Consider the following 17,588-nt stretch of genomic DNA (forward strand, 5'->3'; position numbering starts at 1 on the left):
AATTATCACATGAGAAATCAAATGTTTTTAAAAATTCCAAAAAATATTTCTAGAATTATATCAATTGAAGATATTAAAAATAAGTGCTAGTTTCAAAAAAATGAATTGTCGATATAATGAAACATTTTAACTAATTAAAAAAAAATCTATTTCTTTTTTCCAGCGGGAGCTTTTTTACCTGCAGGAGCCTTATTTACTACAGGTGTAGCAGGTGTTTTGAAGTGTTTGAAAGCAATAAAACAGCCAACAGCTAATAAAACAGCGATAACTACAGCAGCAATGATATAAATTAAATTATTCTTCTTTGGTGTAGATGTATTTGCAGATTTCTCAACGATTTCATCCTTCTTAACAGGTTCTTCGTTCTGAATTTTTTCTTTCTTTTCTGGCTCTGGTTCGTCTATATTTTCATCGTCTTCTGGTTTGATATCTCTTGTCTTCGCGGCATTTGCTTTGTTGTTTGGCTCCATGAAGCCGCGTTTTTCTGCTAATTCAACAAATTCATCTTCAAGTGGTTTATCCCATGGATCAACATTATCTGTCTGTGGTTCTGAATCAGATACATCTGAAAAGGTAGAAAGAGCTGCAGATTCGACGTAATTAAAGCCTTGATTGTAATATCCAGGTCTAAGAGATCCTGGAGTCTGAAATGTATAAAGAGGCTTGGCTGGTTTGATATTTAGAATGTCTCCAAGTGGCATTCCAATGATTTCTGGAGACTTTGCGAAAGCTCTTGAAGCAAGTTCGATTCTTTGGCTTTCAAAGTAGCGTGTTGTCTCGGAAAGATCCTGTATCATCATTTTACGATCAACATTTTCTCTGATTTCATCCCAATCCATTCTAATAATTTCTCTTCTCCAGTTATGCCAAAACGGACGCATTCTAATTGCTCTAAACTTTGGACTTTTACCTTTAGAGCCTAAATTTGCGAAAACATACTGCATTTGCTGTTGTCTGTTGTACTCCATTGCAACATTTAACCATTTCAGTCTGTAAGATGTCATCTTGTCTCCATTTTCAGCTTCTTCAACTGCTTGTTGTGCTATTTTCTTTATTGCCGATGTTTGCAATGAGCAAACATGAACGGATGTTGGAATAGGCTCCATTCTTTGTTGATTTCTAAGAAAATTTAGAACGCATATCGATAAATTTTTTGTCATGTAAACTTGCAAAAAAAATTCTTGTAAAGACATATGAACTTTGAAAGAGTTTGTTTGGTTTTGAAAATCCTTTTGTCTGAATGAGAATTACACTCGCTTATCCAGAAAACGGTACACAAGTTGTTGTCGATATTGATGACCCAGCCGCCCTCAACGCCCTCTACGAAAAGCGTGTTGGCCAAGATATCGAAGGCGAGAAGCTCGGTGGCCAATTCAAGGGCTATCTCTTCCGCATCGGTGGTGGTTTCGATAAGCAAGGCTTCCCAATGAAGCAGGGTGTTATCACACCACGCCGTATCCGCCTTCTCCTCAAGACCGGCGCATCCTGCTACCGCCCACGTAAGGATGGTGAGCGCAAGCGCAAGACAGTCCGTGGTTGCATCATCTCCGATGAAATCTCAGCCCTCCACTGCGTTGTTCTCCAGAAGGGTGAAAAGGAAATCGATGGCCTTACAACAACAGTCGTTCCACGCCGCTTCGGTCCAAAGCGCGCCTCTACACTCCGCGCCATGTTCGGCATCACAGACTCCAAGTTCGATGCTTCCAAGCTCGTTCTTAAGCGTGAAGTCAAGCCAGGCAAATTCACATCTCCAAAGGTCCAGCGCCTTATCACAGCTCGCCGTGTTGCTCGCAAGAACCGTATGCTCAAGGAGCGTAAGGAGAAGCGTGAGGCTACAAAGAAGAAAGCTGAGCAATACCAGGCTCTCCTCAAGCAGCAGCAGAAGCAGTAAAGAATTATACTTATAGATGCTAAATTACAAAACCTTTTTATTTATTACTTTAATATATCGAAATTTCAAAATTTTGAAAATTTCGATAATTTGGTATCGAACCTTTATGTTTATGCATTATTTAGTTCATTTACTTTTAATTTTTGAAGATTTGGTTTCAGTTTAATTAATTCACAGAAATGTTCCTATCAATCTTATATTATCACTCAAATTCTATGATGAAATTGGAATATTTCAGTGATGCTGAAACTATAGGAAACAGAATTTCTCCTTTTAAAGAAATATTTTCGAAAAATTGTATCAAATATTTACACAGATCCCTAAATTCAAACCAAAATCTACAATTTCAGCCTCTAATAAACAAAGATATCATACTTAATTCGGAATTTAAGACTTTCCAAGATCGAGAAGTTTATTCTACCTATGTTATAACACTTTCCAATACAATATTCCAAAATATTACTGAAGAAAATGTTGCTGGTGGAGCCATTTATGCTACCAGTCCATTAATTTTAGAAAATGTTTTATTTCAATCTTGTAAAGCTTTACGTGGTGGAGCCATTGTATGTTCATCTAACTTATCTATTAACTCCTGCTCATTTATACAATGTTCTGCTACTGCATCTAAAGGATCCATTGAATTAAGAACAAAAGCTGTTGTTAACTTTGATTTCAATAGCTCTGTTATTCATAAATCCACTTCTCGTAACCATGGTGGTATTATGAGAAACTCCAAAGGAATTTTCAATATGTTTGATTCAAATCACACAACAGTACGAGCAAATGACTGTGTTGGAGACACAGAGATACAGAATGGGTTTGTATACATTACTCATGTAGTATTTCATAATATAAGTGCTGCAATGCATCACGGATGTCTTGTTTTAACTTATTCAGTTAATTTCGAAGTAACAGATTGTATATTCATGAGATGCAGTCAAGGATCAGTTATAACTTCAACAAGTGCTGCAATAACAGTTGATTTTAATCGTCAGTTTGGAAAAATTTCGGATTGTTTATTTTATTATTGTAATGCTGCTCAAGGTAAAACAGTTAATGCAGGAACACATGCTAAGATGTTTAATTGCAAGTTTTCCGGTACAAAAGATAAAGAAGTAGGAGAAAACGTAAATCATGTTGATTGCGAGTTCAATGCTAAATTTACACTATTTATAATTACAGGTATAGGTTTTAAGCAAGATCCTTCTTATGTAAGACCAATGCATGATAAAAATGTTGAAAATTTGATAATAATCTTGAAATCTCTTGGATGTGCAATTGTAACAGGCATATTATTCACAACCCTGCATAAAAAGATTATCCATTGGATACATGCTTCAAGAGCCATCAAAGGAACAAATTTAGTTTAGATTATTTTAAATAATAGCAAAATACTATATGTATTATGCTATATCATATGAACACAAACACAACATAGTGTTTGCTTCTTAATAATATATTAGAATAAAGATTTGTTTATTTATTTCATTCGATAGCTATTTCTATTCATGGAAAACATGTTCCAAACATTTTCCATGTTCAAGAAAATGCAGCTGAGAACTTGATATTAAGTAATTAAATAAAATTTTCTTATTCTAATTCAATTTAAGCTAAATGATGAAGTATTCTGTTAAATATCAAATCGAAACTTGACACTAATTCTACGATAGTCATTCGGTCTGTTGAGAATACTAATATAATATCATAATAAGAAACTTGGAATACTCAGAACATGTTTGTTTATGATCCTTAAAAAGTACTATTAGATGGTATTTCGATTATCCCATATAAATTATCACTTCTTATATAAAAAATTTGAGATATTTTTGCCAATATAGAATATAGCTTAAAAAGAAGAAGAATTGATAACTAAAAACATTTATTTACTTACAAAAGATTAATTCAGATCTGGAAATTTTTGATCAAAAATTTCCTTAATTAATTGAGGATTTGGATGTGGGAATGGAAGGTGATTAACTAATTTGAAATAATTTGAATATGAATCTATAGGTTTGTTGTCGTATTTGTGAGGAATTACTAAGTAATTTGTTTTTGTTACTTCAGCCCATTTTGAAAGCAAATTACTTCCTTCTTCACCTGATATTTGGTATTCAACCAATGTTGCTCCTTCATTGAGGAACACAGAATAAGCTAAATTAAAGATATTTGTCCCAATTAAAATTCTGGACCTAGAAACAATACTTGCTATATATGAAATAGAATCTGTATCGTGTATGACCTCAATTTTAGCCTTTGGATACAAATTCTTCAAAGTTGGAATTAAAAATTTCAATTTCTCAACAACAGTTATTTGTTTGTTCTTCATCTTCTTTGATGTGAACTTCTGTTTGATATCAGCAAATATTTCTCTGTCAATATTGAATATTTCTTGGAATCTAATTATATATCCAAGATTTTCATCGAAATTATGCAAATCTGGGTCAATATCATATCTCAGTCCTGTTGATGATGTTAAGACAGCACCATTCTTGTAGCAAACCTTTCTATCCTTTTCAATAATTTCGCCATCAAAAATTTTTTCAACAATTGGACGCAAATCGTTTTGATCTTTGGTGAGGACAAGGCAATGTCCTGATCCCTCATTACTTTTCGAATAGAATGATACAGGAATTATGACATCTATGATTGTTTCATAAGCAAAATGTGGATTTGCAGTTACAAACACAGCCATTACGGCCAAATCGTTTGGAGAATCATAGTAAGTAATATTGAAGTAATCCGCATAAGCTTTTGGATCGAAATTACCATTGTTTACGGCAACTGGTTGAAAATCATTTTTTCCAACGACAAATGGACGAACTTGAATGTCGTTAGTAATGAAAAATGAAATATCTGTATTTTCCCAGCAACCATTTCCAACTATAGCTGAAGCAAAATAGCCTTGCATTAATCTAGTGAATCCAATGGGATAAATATTAACGCTAGAGATTGTTTTTTGGTCGAAAGCGATTGGGTAGTTGCCGCATCGTGTTGTTATGATAGCATCTCCAATAATTGGATGTAGAACGTTAAATGAAATTTCTGAAATATTTCCTTGTCTATCCCAAATGCTTGACATATTATATGTTGCTTTAAATAGGCCTGTTTGTACATCAACCTTTAGCATTGACATTGCAGTTTGCTTGGGAAATTGTAAAAAGTCGCCAACTTTAAATTTAAATGACAATCTCGAATCATTGACTGATAAACTTTCTTGTTTTATATATGGGCAATCATATGAATAATCTCTGCTATTTGTAGGTAAGGCTGGAGGATCATTATCCGAATTAAGTATATAAATTGCGAATGTAAATGAAATAAATAGTATAATGGCAGTTGGAACGTACATAAGTATCTCTGTAAAAGTCTCGAATTTGTTAGAATTCGAAGATTGCATATTTCCTTTCAAAATTTGTCACTTTTTCATTCCACAACAAAGTTTACTGAAAAGGAATTAGGTCTCTGAAATCATAGAGTTTATGTATTTCTTGGATCTAAATGATTTCGTATAGGAAATTTTGGATTTCATTAAAGAAAAATTTAAATTGTTGTGTAATTCGACAAATTAAAGGGAAGTTTATCGAAACATATCTTTTATATATGCACATCTATCATTTAAGCTAGCCTGTCATGTGTTTCTTTAGTCTGTAATTGATCCTTCATCAAATGATGATGATATTTATGAAATGAATAATTTTGAACAAATAAGCATGCTATTGTGCTTTAAATGCAATATGAAGAGTGATATTGGATGATGATCTTGTACTAGCTGAGTCATTTAGCAAGATCTATCCTATGTATCTCATTTAACACTTTTAAAAAAAAAATGTTAAAAAAAAAGTGTTAAAATTTAAATAATGATAGTACTTACAGTTTATTTAGCATCAGTCTCTTCCATGAGAGCGACCATATTGTTCCATTTATTTCTATATTGTTGAATAAAAGGATGATTCACTAATTCTGTGGCTGTCATCCTTGTATCTGGGTTTTTATCAAGCAGTCTACTTAATATATCTTTTAGCTCAGTTGGTAGGCTAGGATAAGTTGGAAAAACTAAATCTCCGAGTGGTTGAATTCTAGAAACATTGTTTTTGGGATTATTAATGCCAGCTGAGTCGTATATTTGCTGTAAATCGTAAGGATATGTTCCGTAAATTAATACAAAAGCTGAAACGCCTAAACTCCACATATCAGCAGGTTTTGGCTTGTATGGTTCTTGATTTGCAACTTGAGGAGCCATGAAAAATGATGTTCCTATTTCTCCTGATAACAGCTCGTTTGGATTGTTCAGTTTCGTTGAAACTGAAAAATCACATAATGTAAGGACGGAATCGAAAATAAGGACATTCTGTGGTTTAATATCTCTGTGTACATATCCGTTGTTGTGCATATATTCTAATGCTCTTCCTACTTGATCTAAGAAGCGAATAGCGTCGTATGTCGTTAATTCTGGCTTTTTTGAGATTTGGAAAGCTCCGTATTTTGATAATGGCATTGATATAACATACTCATTTGAAGGTGTAACAAAAGATCCTAAAATTGGTAAGCAATTTGGATGATTTAAGGATTGAGCTATTTCGATTTCTTTCGGCTTTTCTGTGCCAAGTCTTTTATCTTTACGAAAAACTTTAAGTGCTATAATATCTGAAGTTCCGATTTTCGTAGCTGAGTAAACAGAGGCTTCTGCGCCTTCTCCGATTTTCTGTAAAATAGCATAACCTTGTAGTTCAAAATTTTCGGGAGGTTCTTCTTGAATTTCTGATTTTGAGTTTGATATTAGATTATCTTCGACTAAATTGGAGCAAAAGTCATCACAAAATCTATTAATAGGATTCCCTATTGGCATTAACAAAGAAGAAGTGGTTAATCCAGGTTCAGAAGCGTCACTACTCACAAAAATACCCAAAACAGAATTAATTTATCGTCTCTCATTGAATAGCTGCCAACTTAAAATTGAATATAATTATGCATTTTCTATCGAGATATACCATAATTCCTTAAATTGAATATCATTTAAAAATTGAAATTTCAAATGAATTTTTTTGAATAAGTTTTGAAAATTGATAATTGAAATAATTGTATTCATTTTTCCTTATTATTTGCATGTATCATAAAATAATACACAACATTTTTAAAATTTTTTTATTGAGATGATTAGAATATAATCTATGAAATTTCTGATGCCTTTTTCCCTATTGTAAGTCATGCAACACCTGCCATTGATATTTTTAATCGAATAATAAAAATATTGATTATTCTGAGGGTTGAAAAAAAAAATTCTGTTTCATCGACCATGTTCTAATTAAAGATTTCGGAATATTGACCTTAAATGGTCCTCATTTAAAAAAAAAAAAAAAAGGTAGTGGGGCCTCCAGGCACTTCGTGCCCTCTAGCCCTGAAGATGTTTAGTATAAAATGAAGTTTTTTGGGGTATTGGGGGCTTCCCGGGCGCGTTGCGCCCTCTAGCCCATAAAAAATTTTTGAGAGTCGTCGTCGTTGACTTTTTTGTAGAGCACTCAAAATAGTATAACTTTGTCCGGACAAGTAAGGGTCTATCGTCGCTACAGGAAAAGTTACGGGCGTTCCAAGGAAGTATACTTTGAGAGACTCTTTAGAAACTTTAGACGTTTTACATAACCATCCATGCTTTTACTTTACATCCGATAAAAGTGGTTTGGAAACCGTTATGAGATGGTTAGAGGACATACATGACTATGATTTAGATATGACAAGATAGAATATGAGAGAGGTCCTATAAACCGGAAAAGTGTCATATAAACATCTGTCAAAAACCGCTTTTTAACTTCACTTAAAATGCCACGTAAGCTACGTAAGAATATGTAAGAGGAAGAGAGCATTGAAACATCCAATAGTAAAATGACACCACAAAACAGTTGCAACAACAAATAATGAATGACCCCACTATGTTGCAAAAATGTCAAGCAACCCTATGCTTTTAAACGAGTTTTTGGTGCACAGAGTGGAGGTTTAAGAGCGGCACTTTTAGCGAAAATGGCAGGCTATGGTGGAGCTGCAGACGGAACAGCTATAACCTCAAAGTAAATGAATTTGAGTTCACTCAAAAATCAAATAAGATGTCAAAAAGTCAAACATAGACATACAGAAACAATAAGTGAAAAAAAGAAACTAGAATATGACAGACACACAAAGAAACTCAATGAGTTAAACGTTGAGAAAAAGAAGAAAGAAGAACAACTGAAAGAACTAAGTACAGAGGAATATGCGAAAAAAGTGTCAGAAAAAGCAGCAGAAGTAGCAAAAAATGGAACAAGATGTTGTAAATTTGAAAAACCATACTACTCAATATAAAGTACTGAAAGATGAAGAGATAAAACAAAAAGCCCTGAAGACATATATGGATAGCGATGAGTATAAAAAGAAGTTGAAGCAAATGTAAAGGCAGAAAAACTTTTACAGTTGCAAAACCAAACCGTACAGTATGAAAACTTAGCACAAGAAAGTAAAAATAACGACGCAGCCATGCAAAAGGCAATGAAAAGCGCAGAATATATAAAAGCTAACAATGACTGGTTAGATGCCCAAGCCAACGCCAAAGCAGCCCAACTTATAGGGTCAATAAGGACAAAAATACAAGCGGATGAAGACAGTTCAAATGAAGCTTTAATGAATGCTGACTTTAAGAACGCCTTCGAAGCTCTTCATAGTAAGGTGAAACTAGTGAACGACTTTCTCATCTGGAAAGAAACTGAAGTCTGAAGGTTTCGACAAAGAGTTAAGAGAAGTAGCACAAAATATGACGAAAATAACAGATGCAGCAACGAGACAGGCAGTTCAAAGTGCCTATGACGCCGTTAGAGCAACTGTTGTGGAAAGTCAAGAAAAAGAGTTACAACAGACCAAAACAGACCTAGTAAATGCTTTCTTAAAAACGAAAAGTCAGGTAGGACATTATGCTGCAGATGGAACATATGTGCCAGCTGGTGGAACTTATATACCAGCTGGTGGAACTTATATACTAGCTAGTGGAACTTATATACCACCAAACCCTCCAAGAGAAGCACCTGCACCAGGACTACCTAAAACATTTACATCGTCACATGGACACAGACACAGGCATGCACCAAAACCAACACAACAACCAACACAACAACCAACAGTTCAAAACACTGCACAACAACCACCTCCACAACCAGCACAGCAACCAACAGTTCAAAATCCTGCACAACAACAACCACAAACAGAGCAAGGACATAAAAGAAGTAGAGAACAAGGAAACCAAGAATTCTTAAAAATGCTAAAGGAAGATTATGGTTACCCAGATACTCTTGACTTTAGTGACAGATATAAAGAAGCTATTAGAAAGTTCAAGGAAGGAAATACTGACCCGAACCTATTTAGCTTTATGGCTCAGCACCAAATGGGATATAATTTCAAACCTGGAAAATACAAGCTCGCTAAGGGATATGATTTAATAGCATATCATCCAAATGACATGACTGAATTTACTCCGAGATATTTGGTGTCAGAGCTAAATGACAATTCAACTCTCTTCATGAAACGCGTAAAAAATAGAGACGGAACGAAAGAAGAAAGGTTTATGAGTCCGGATGACTTAGATAGGGAACTTGTTAAAAACGGTCTCGGAATATATGAAATGCCAGCAGATGAGGTACAAGAAACTCCACAGGAAGAAGTTCAGATACAACCAGACATGGAAGAAATAGTTCAGCAACAACAGCTAGAAGAGCCTGAAGGAAACGAACAAGTCCCTCCTTTGGAAACTAACTTCACAGAACTAGATGAAGATTTGGAACAGCCGAAAAATCTTGACCCTCAACAAGAGTATGAGGTGAATATGGAATCTTTCCAAGAGTCTAAGAAAAATTCGGCTGACATGGTAGAAGAATATCGAAAAATGTTTGCCGACATACAAAAGACTCCAACACCAGATGAAAATATTCAGCATAGAATGGAAGTACTGAAAGAAAATGTACGCAAATACAATAACCCTTTTTACTTACGACCATATAACGTTCAATCTTTGGCTGAACTCGGTGAAAATAAAAGGTTAAATTTCAACAAAACATATAGAAATGAAACATTGTTTAAAGTTCATTCAGAACCTAACCAATATGGAAACAAACCTACTTTTGTTTCTGCAGACTATGGAACTACAATGAGATGGGGTCATAAAGCTAACCCGGATAGGTGGTTCATAAACTTACAACCACAATTCCAAGAAGTTGTAGACGCAATGGAAGTGAATGGTGAACCAGATATAGCTGGTATTTTCAGCGCGGCTTTAATGCCATTGAAAGATTGAAAGATGCAGATATTTTGGACCAGTATGAAATGAACATGGCTGATGGAAATATAACACCTGACGTTCTAAAACATTTATCTCAAAGAACTACACAGAACCATAGAGATGGTATATTTGGTGAAGAGTTTAGAAAGAAAGTTAGGGAGAGCGAAGGAAGAGAACCTATTGTACATGACCTTGCAAACGAAAGTTTACAAAATGTCATAAAAACTTACTTTGCAGACAATGAACCGAGAAGGGATGAATATTTAAGAAAACTCAAATGGACAGTACCAAATGAAATGTTAGTATTGAAAAACATGTTCCTTGACAAAATAAAACCAACTACAGAAATAAATGACGCAAGCCTGAAACATTGGGTAAAAGCTTTCCCATTCACAAAAGATATTGTTGGTAACATGGAAAGAAAACCAGAATGGCTACAAAAACATATATTTGGAAACGAGCTTATTCCATATGGACAAGCTCTGTTTGAAGAGCTTGAACCGGAAACTCAGGAAAGAGTCATGCAAACAATACGCGAAGACTCAAATACAAACTATGACAAACTCTTTCTAGGATATAGGTTACCTGAGATGGGCGACCAGAGCCCAAAGGCAAAAAGGACATGGGAAATTTACAACATACTCGGTGAACATGAGGCAAAGATGCAACAACTTGAAGCAGAGGGCAAGTTACCAAAAGCGACACCAAAGAAGAAGAGAAGAGTAGAACAAAGTGAAAGTAGTGAAGAAGTAACTTCATCTAGTGAAAGTAGTGGCAATGAAGGAAAAAGAAGAGTTAAAAACTCAGTCAGGAAGAAAGTAAAGCTTGGTCCGAGTGGGTTCTATTATGACACATAAATCCAACTATTCTATATTTTTACCCATATGAAATGTACGCCGCTCAGAATATAACGCCAACAGTTTTGGATGCCATGAACGGAAATGTTTCCGAATGGTATAACGAATGCGACAATGCCATTAGAAGGTCAGAAATAGTTCCTGGAACTTACGAATATACAACTGCTGTTTCTTATGGAAATGTAGGTGAGTTTGGAGAAGGTTCTTCAACAACAGTAGATATTGCTTGCGACAGGTTTCATATTATTTCTATTGACAACTCATTCTTATACGTGGAACAAGACATTGAAATAAAACCTTCTGCCAAGTTGTCTGACAAGAAAGGTTGCAATGGTATTTTCTATGTCGGATACCAATATGCTCCAGAAGTTTTCATGGGATATAAGATATATTCTAACTCTGACTTAGTTCAAACAGTAACATGGGCAAACTATGAATGGTTCGCTTTGAGAAACTCAGTACAACCACAAGCTAGAGAACAAACAGACCAATATGCAACTATTGAGAAAATAAGAAGACTTGACCCTAACGTTCCAGGAGTTTATGTTAACCTTTCTGGTTCAGATGGAACTGCTGCAACTAAAGTAAAACTGAAACTTAGAGTTCCTTTGTCATCTTTCCTCATCTTCAGGTTTTTAAGATACTTGCCAAACTGGGCAGGAAAAATTTCTATTGAACTTACTCCAAGCAAAAATAACTTAGTCATTGCACCAACACAAGACCCATTCAGCATTATTGTAGCTGGAACTGGTGGAGCCAAGTTCTGTGACTTTTGCAAAGACAAAGTTGACTTAGACTTTGGTTTCTCAAACTTCAACACTGAAGTAAACTATTATTTCAATGCTGCTGGAACTGCTTGGGACCCAGTTAAGTTCACATGCGAAAAATTTGAATGCAAGAGAATAGAAAGCAGACTTGCAGTCTATATGTTGGACCCAGATATTTCAAATGCTTTAGCTGCCAAATATATTGCAGTTCCACTTATGTTCCCTATACACCAAATATCTGTCAAAGACTTTGCAGGTGAAGTTGGAAACCAAAGTGCTGACCCAGGTGCAAGAACAGATATTGCCTTAACAACTGCAATGAAACATGCAGATACTATGTTTGTACTGTTCAGACGAACTATAAATGACTATTCTTGTTTCTACAACCCCGGTATTAAATATCATATAAACATAGATGGCAAATATTATCCAAGAGAAGAATATTCTACAGTTGAGGATATGAGGTCATACAACTTGACATTAGATGCTATGAACTTTAACAACAACTTCACAACAACCATTAACCCTGAAATGCAAAGTTCTATTATGCCATATGTGAAAGTATGGACTCATACAGGAGGTCAAAAAACTCAATATACAAATGGAGACCGTTCAAACTTTTGGCTTGGCATTCCATTTGCTGACTCAGAAGACTTTATGGGTGGTATTTCAACTGTTGGTACAGTTCAAATACAATATACTGGTGACAGAGACGGTCCAGATGAATTGAAAGCAAAGAAGTTTACAAAACCAATAGCACTTTTCACGGAAGATGCTCTTTTGAAGATTCGTTCGATGAAACCTGCTGGAGCTCCTCAGATTGGCATAACGACAGCTTCCATCGAGCAGATTTTGGCAGCAGGTCAGTAAGTTGTTCTTGAACTGACTTCTCTCCGTCAAATATTGACAGTACGCCAGTTTTGACATAATATTGTATTATAAAACTTACCTTTAGAAATATCTGTAAGTTTTGAAGTTATATTTTTGTCTGCTTCAAGAACTTTCACCATCTCGGTTATACCAACTTTCTTTGCTTTATGAAAATATTTTGGTTCAGCAAAGACTGCTATTCTATAACATTTTCCATTGTTTGTATAAAGAACTATTCTGTCAATGTATTTGTATTGTTTGTGTGTGTAAACTTTGTTCTGCTTCAATTCGAAGAGATACTCGAATACGTCCATCTTTTTATTCTAAGTAAAATGTCATTTCCGAAAAATAGAAGCGTAAGTGTTTCAAAAGGTTTAATGGCGGTGGCAGATGTGAAGTTAAATTCACCAACTCAAACAAACAGTCAAAGTGTTGTTGTCAATGTCAAAGACAGAGATGTTGAAGTGGGGAAACCATACGAAGACCAAGATGGTATAACAATAGTTCCTGTAAAAGAACAACCAACATACCCTGAAGTTAGCAGAGACTTAAGTTCTGTTGCAGATATTCGAAACGACTACCAACAACTGAAAGACAAACTTCAAACTCAGGAGAAGATTTGTCAAGCTTTAGGTATAATGTTAAACTTGGTCGAACACAACCCTGTAAAAGTGAACTCATATGTCATTGCACCTCATGAAGTTTTGAAAGAACTATTGAAACTTTTGACAGAGGCAGACGATATAAACATCAAAGAAATAGAACCCGACGTTAGTTGCTGTGGTGTTTCATATAATGTCATTGACAAGATATACGTTATGAAAGGAGGTGAAACGTTGAACTTAAAATATAGTTTCCCAGACGTTATAAAAATATTTGACGACCACAACATTTCATTAAAATTTATTTGCTAAGTAAATGGCAGAAGATATAATGGTTTATACTATTACGACTAAAAACCCTGAGTCATATAATTCTATAACAACAAACTTACAAAGTCCTCAAGGACGGTATTGTAAACTAACCTTAAACACAATGACGACTAAAGCTTGTTTTGCTCTTTTGACACCAGAAGATTTTATTGTTGTGAATGGTAAAAAATACTCCTTTGAAGATACTTACTCAGATATACCACCAACAGGTTTTGTTGACTTATTTAATACTTTAAGGACGAGTGTAACATGTGCTGCAACTAGAGCAGGTTTCATTATGTTTGGATGTCCGACTGAGTTTACTATAAACAATATGAGCTATAATACAAAACTTATATCTGGTTTTTACTACCAACAGTTTCCCATAACAGGAAAAGGTGTCATACAAGGAATGTCTATTCCATTGACATTAAGCACACCTATTTTATATATTGTTTCAAACTTAGGTTCAAAGTGTTATTCGAATGTCGACAGAAACTACTATGACCAAAAGATACTTATGCGTATAAACAATACTTTCTCTGCTGGTTTGCCTATTGTTCATTCGAATGCAGAGTTTTCAGCTTTAGTAAACTCAAACACTTTAGCAAACATAAACTTAACCTTAGTTGACGCAAACTTTGTTCCTGTAAAACTTTTATGTCCTATGTATTTGTCAATGACGGCAGAAAGTTTCGAATTGGAAGATGCAACTGGTGAAAGTATTGTATTACAAGAACAACTTCAACAACAAATAGCTCAAGAACAACAAATGCAACAAATAGCTCAAGAATAAAAAAAATATTTTTTTATTTTTAAAAAATGTACAGAATAGATGTTTCAGATTTTTATGACTTCCAAACATTCAGAAATATGTGTCCATTTCGAGACTATAACAAAGCAGTCGAGAATTTGAAACGTTTAGTCATTTATGTCGACTCTGCCCCAGAATGTTATGTTATGAAGAATGGGATGTAGTCTTTAAAAACCTAAAGCGACAATAGTTTCAGAACAAGAATGTAGACAGAAACTTAAGAAAATAAAAGTCGTACAAGTTGGCATGAAGATGTTAGATGCTTGGGATATCTTATTGTCAAAGTTAGAAGATTTTTCAGTTCGAGGTATAAAGTTCTATACACCTTCTCCAAACTTCTATTCTATCTTCACTGGATATAAATACGAACAAGTAGAATGGAAAGAAAAATATTATAGAAGCTTGGTTAGACCATGTCAAAGAAATTATATGCAATGGAAACGAAAAGGTTTATGAGTATATCTTATGTTGGTTTGCAAACATCTTACAACATCCAAGTGCTAAAAATGAAACTGCTCTCATTATAATTGGAAAACAAGGAACTGGTAAGAACACATTCTTTACAGATATTTTGTGCAAACTGTTAGAAGGTTATTCGAATCCGAATATGACAAACTTAGAAAACATCTGCGGTAAATTTAACTCTTCAATAGAGAATATGAAACTTATAGTTTGCAATGAACTTCAAAGTATAGATACAACAAAAGTTTTGAACTCAGATGCTTTGAAGAGTCTTATAACAGACAAAGTTGGAGTTGTTGAAAGAAAATATAAAGACCAAAGAGTTTGTGAAAATGTTGCAAACTTCATTATGGTTTCAAACAATGCTGTTCGATGAAGTTAGAAAGTTCTGACAGAAGATATGTAGTTGTCAGAACGTCAGAAGCTCATATGCAAGATACAAATATTTTGACGCTTTGTCAGAAACTTTGACATCTGACTTTTACAACCACTTGTTCTCATATTTCATGACATTAGATATTTCAAAGTTCAATCCAAGACAAATTCCACATACCGAAGAGAGACAAACATTGTTAGAAGCAAAAAGAGTGTATATGAACTGTTCATAGATGAAACTGACTTTGAGTGTTTAGATGAAAGGTCATTGTACGATTCGTATAAACAATATTGTCAAGAGTATGGTTATATGACAGCGTCTAAACGAACATTCTTGGCAAATGTCAAAAGTCTTTTAGACGTACAGAATGGTGTATATACAAAGAAAAATTTTTATGAGTAAATTTAAAAAAAAATATTTTTTTTATCCGATAGAAAAGATGACAAAATTCATCTCAGTAAACAAGTACATGTCAGGACTTAAGAAGAACTAGACCCATTCACATATTTGAATGTTTACTTCTACCATTTTGAAAAGTCTTCATTCAGCAAAGTTTGGAACATCGAACCAGTTAAGTTTGCTGTTGTGACTAAAAATGGTGCGAAATTTGAAGACTTAGACATAGAAGGTTTGTTAACAGTCAAAGAAAGTTTTGACAGAAGGTTTTCAAACCTTAAAGAAGGCAAAGCATACAAACTTGTTATACCTTATGAACCAAAGAAAGCAGACGACTATGAATATTATGAGTCTAAGATAGTTGAAGTTCAAGGTAAATTGGGTAAAAAGATTTTAGAGTCTAAGCCAGTGTTTGCTCCTAAAGAGGAAGAGAACATTGACATTGACCCAGAAATGTTCTAAAAATAAAATTTTATTTTTACATGTCAAATTTCTTTTTCTCTGGAACTGGTTCAGGTTCTTTTTTCTCTTCTTCTACTTTCTCTTTCTTTTCTCTCTTCTTCTTTTCTGGTGGAGTTATGTCAAATTTCTCCGAACCATATTTATGTAAAAGTTCTTTGTCCTTTAATAGCTCATCTATTCTGTTTTCTATTTCATCTTCAAGAACAGCGCATGTGTCTTCTTTGCATTCTAAGAACTTTTGTTGGACTTCATCTTTCCAATCGGTGTCATCTCTGTCAACAAGTCTGTCATTGACAAATTTTAAGACTGCTCTGCTTAATGTTTTATGGTTCTTGTCATATTCCCAGAAACAGAACTTTAGAACAAATTCACCTTTCTTGTTTACACTATGTAAGATTTTATGGTCGACAGATGTTTTGCTGTCGAAAAGCTTGTCTCGAATATAGATGGCGAAATCGCTAGACATTTTAAAAAGATAAAAATTTTAATTTTTCTAAAAATATGTTAGAAAAAAAGTTTGCTGACATTGACAAAAAATTTGAGAATGTTTTAAACAAGAACAAGAGGAAGTTAGAAAATGCTCAGATAAACCCATACATGACAAGTTCTTATTTGCTCAGAATGGTATAACAGGTCTAATTGCACCGCCTGGGTCGGGTAAGACTTTCACTTATCTTAAAATGGCTGCACAACAACAAGAACTAGATGAGAAGAACCCATTCTATGAGTTAGTTGTTATTTGTAGTACTTCTGGTCAATTTGACCAAACCGTCAATTCGTTCAAAGATATTAAAAGAAGTCTAAGTTAGTATGTATAAAAGACTCTGAGTTGTTAGATTGGATAAAGAAGTACCAAAGAAGAGTTTTGAAGTACAATGCTATAAATGAGTATGTCAATTCGAAGTTTAAAGACCCAAATGAGGAAATGCAGAGAATATTAGAGAAAACACTTCAGAAACAAACAGAAAGAGATAGAATACATTTCGAAGAAATTGCAATCTTACGATTGGAAGACTTACCCTCATAGATGTCTTCTTATCTTAGATGACTTTGCTTCTCATCCTTTGTTAAAGAATAGAGAACAAGACATGTGTCGAATTCTTAAGAAGCTCAGACACTTTAACATCTCTGTTGTCATTTGTGTACAGACAGCAAAGAGTTTAAGTAAGGATGTAAAGAGAATACTTACTGACATTGTACTTTTCCCCGGATTGTCCGAAGACGATTTCATGGAACTTATGAAAGAGTCCATGGCAGGTAAGTTTGACAGACATGAACTATGGGAGAAGTACAAAGTCATACAAGACCCTCATACTTCTTTCAGAATTCATATCTACGCAAACAAAGTTCAAATTGTAAAAAGTCAAGCGTAAAAATAAATGGTTAGTCTTAGTCTGTTGTGGTTCTGCAGCTTTCGGTTCTTCTGGCTTTGGAATGGACTCGGTTGGTGGTACGTCGGACATTCGTTTGTGTCCTGTCGGAAGGAAGAACT

General features: G+C 34.4%; 9 protein-coding genes and 1 pseudogene across 10 annotated transcripts, besides 1 other annotated feature; 7 read left to right on the top strand and 3 right to left on the bottom strand.

Annotated features, from left to right (window-relative positions):
* Positions 1 to 94: 94 nt before the first annotated feature.
* On the bottom strand, positions 95 to 1,111 carry TVAGG3_0577880 (uncharacterized protein; the record flags this gene model as incomplete). The annotated part of the gene is made up of 1 exon (XM_001582063.1): positions 147 to 1,106. One exon carries the CDS (start codon positions 1,104 to 1,106, stop codon positions 147 to 149), a length of 960 nt encoding a protein of 319 aa, XP_001582113.1.
* A 118-nt stretch (positions 1,112 to 1,229) lies between these two features.
* Positions 1,230 to 1,912, top strand: TVAGG3_0577890 (Chain G 40s Ribosomal Protein S6; the record flags this gene model as incomplete). Its single annotated transcript, XM_001582062.2, has 1 exon — positions 1,241 to 1,891. The coding sequence occupies one exon, from the start codon at positions 1,241 to 1,243 to the stop codon at positions 1,889 to 1,891; it is 651 nt and encodes a 216-aa protein (XP_001582112.1).
* A 197-nt stretch (positions 1,913 to 2,109) lies between these two features.
* On the top strand, positions 2,110 to 3,361 carry TVAGG3_0577900 (pectin lyase-like family; the record flags this gene model as incomplete). The annotated part of the gene is made up of 1 exon (XM_001582061.2): positions 2,110 to 3,261. One exon carries the CDS (start codon positions 2,110 to 2,112, stop codon positions 3,259 to 3,261), a length of 1,152 nt encoding a protein of 383 aa, XP_001582111.1.
* A 427-nt stretch (positions 3,362 to 3,788) lies between these two features.
* TVAGG3_0577910 (uncharacterized protein) lies at positions 3,789 to 5,288 on the bottom strand (the record flags this gene model as incomplete). The annotated part of the gene is made up of 1 exon (XM_001582060.1): positions 3,789 to 5,288. The coding sequence occupies one exon, from the start codon at positions 5,286 to 5,288 to the stop codon at positions 3,789 to 3,791; it is 1,500 nt and encodes a 499-aa protein (XP_001582110.1).
* Positions 5,289 to 5,749: 461 nt separating this feature from the next.
* TVAGG3_0577920 (positive regulation of hh target transcription factor protein) lies at positions 5,750 to 6,737 on the bottom strand (the record flags this gene model as incomplete). Its single annotated transcript, XM_001582059.2, has 1 exon — positions 5,766 to 6,737. The coding sequence occupies one exon, from the start codon at positions 6,735 to 6,737 to the stop codon at positions 5,766 to 5,768; it is 972 nt and encodes a 323-aa protein (XP_001582109.1).
* A 496-nt stretch (positions 6,738 to 7,233) lies between these two features.
* Positions 7,234 to 17,588: part of a mobile genetic element that runs on past the window's edge.
* Positions 7,706 to 11,038, top strand: TVAGG3_0577940 (annotated as a pseudogene). Its single transcript has one exon. A coding segment is annotated over exon 1 (3,333 nt).
* TVAGG3_0577950 (protein of unknown function, DUF4106 family) lies at positions 11,071 to 12,675 on the top strand (the record flags this gene model as incomplete). The annotated part of the gene is made up of 1 exon (XM_051239063.1): positions 11,071 to 12,675. One exon carries the CDS (start codon positions 11,071 to 11,073, stop codon positions 12,673 to 12,675), a length of 1,605 nt encoding a protein of 534 aa, XP_051096887.1.
* Positions 13,053 to 13,589, top strand: TVAGG3_0577960 (protein of unknown function, DUF4106 family; the record flags this gene model as incomplete). The annotated part of the gene is made up of 1 exon (XM_051239064.1): positions 13,053 to 13,589. The coding sequence occupies one exon, from the start codon at positions 13,053 to 13,055 to the stop codon at positions 13,587 to 13,589; it is 537 nt and encodes a 178-aa protein (XP_051096888.1).
* On the top strand, positions 13,594 to 14,382 carry TVAGG3_0577970 (uncharacterized protein; the record flags this gene model as incomplete). Its single annotated transcript, XM_051239065.1, has 1 exon — positions 13,594 to 14,382. One exon carries the CDS (start codon positions 13,594 to 13,596, stop codon positions 14,380 to 14,382), a length of 789 nt encoding a protein of 262 aa, XP_051096889.1.
* Positions 17,041 to 17,469, top strand: TVAGG3_0577980 (protein of unknown function, DUF4106 family; the record flags this gene model as incomplete). Its single annotated transcript, XM_051239066.1, has 1 exon — positions 17,041 to 17,469. A coding segment is annotated over one exon (429 nt), but the record flags the coding sequence as incomplete, so codon positions are not given.

Source organism: Trichomonas vaginalis, chromosome II (genome assembly GCF_026262505.1).
Source record: "Trichomonas vaginalis G3 chromosome II, whole genome shotgun sequence".
Lineage (NCBI taxonomy): Eukaryota > Parabasalia > Trichomonadida > Trichomonadidae > Trichomonas > Trichomonas vaginalis.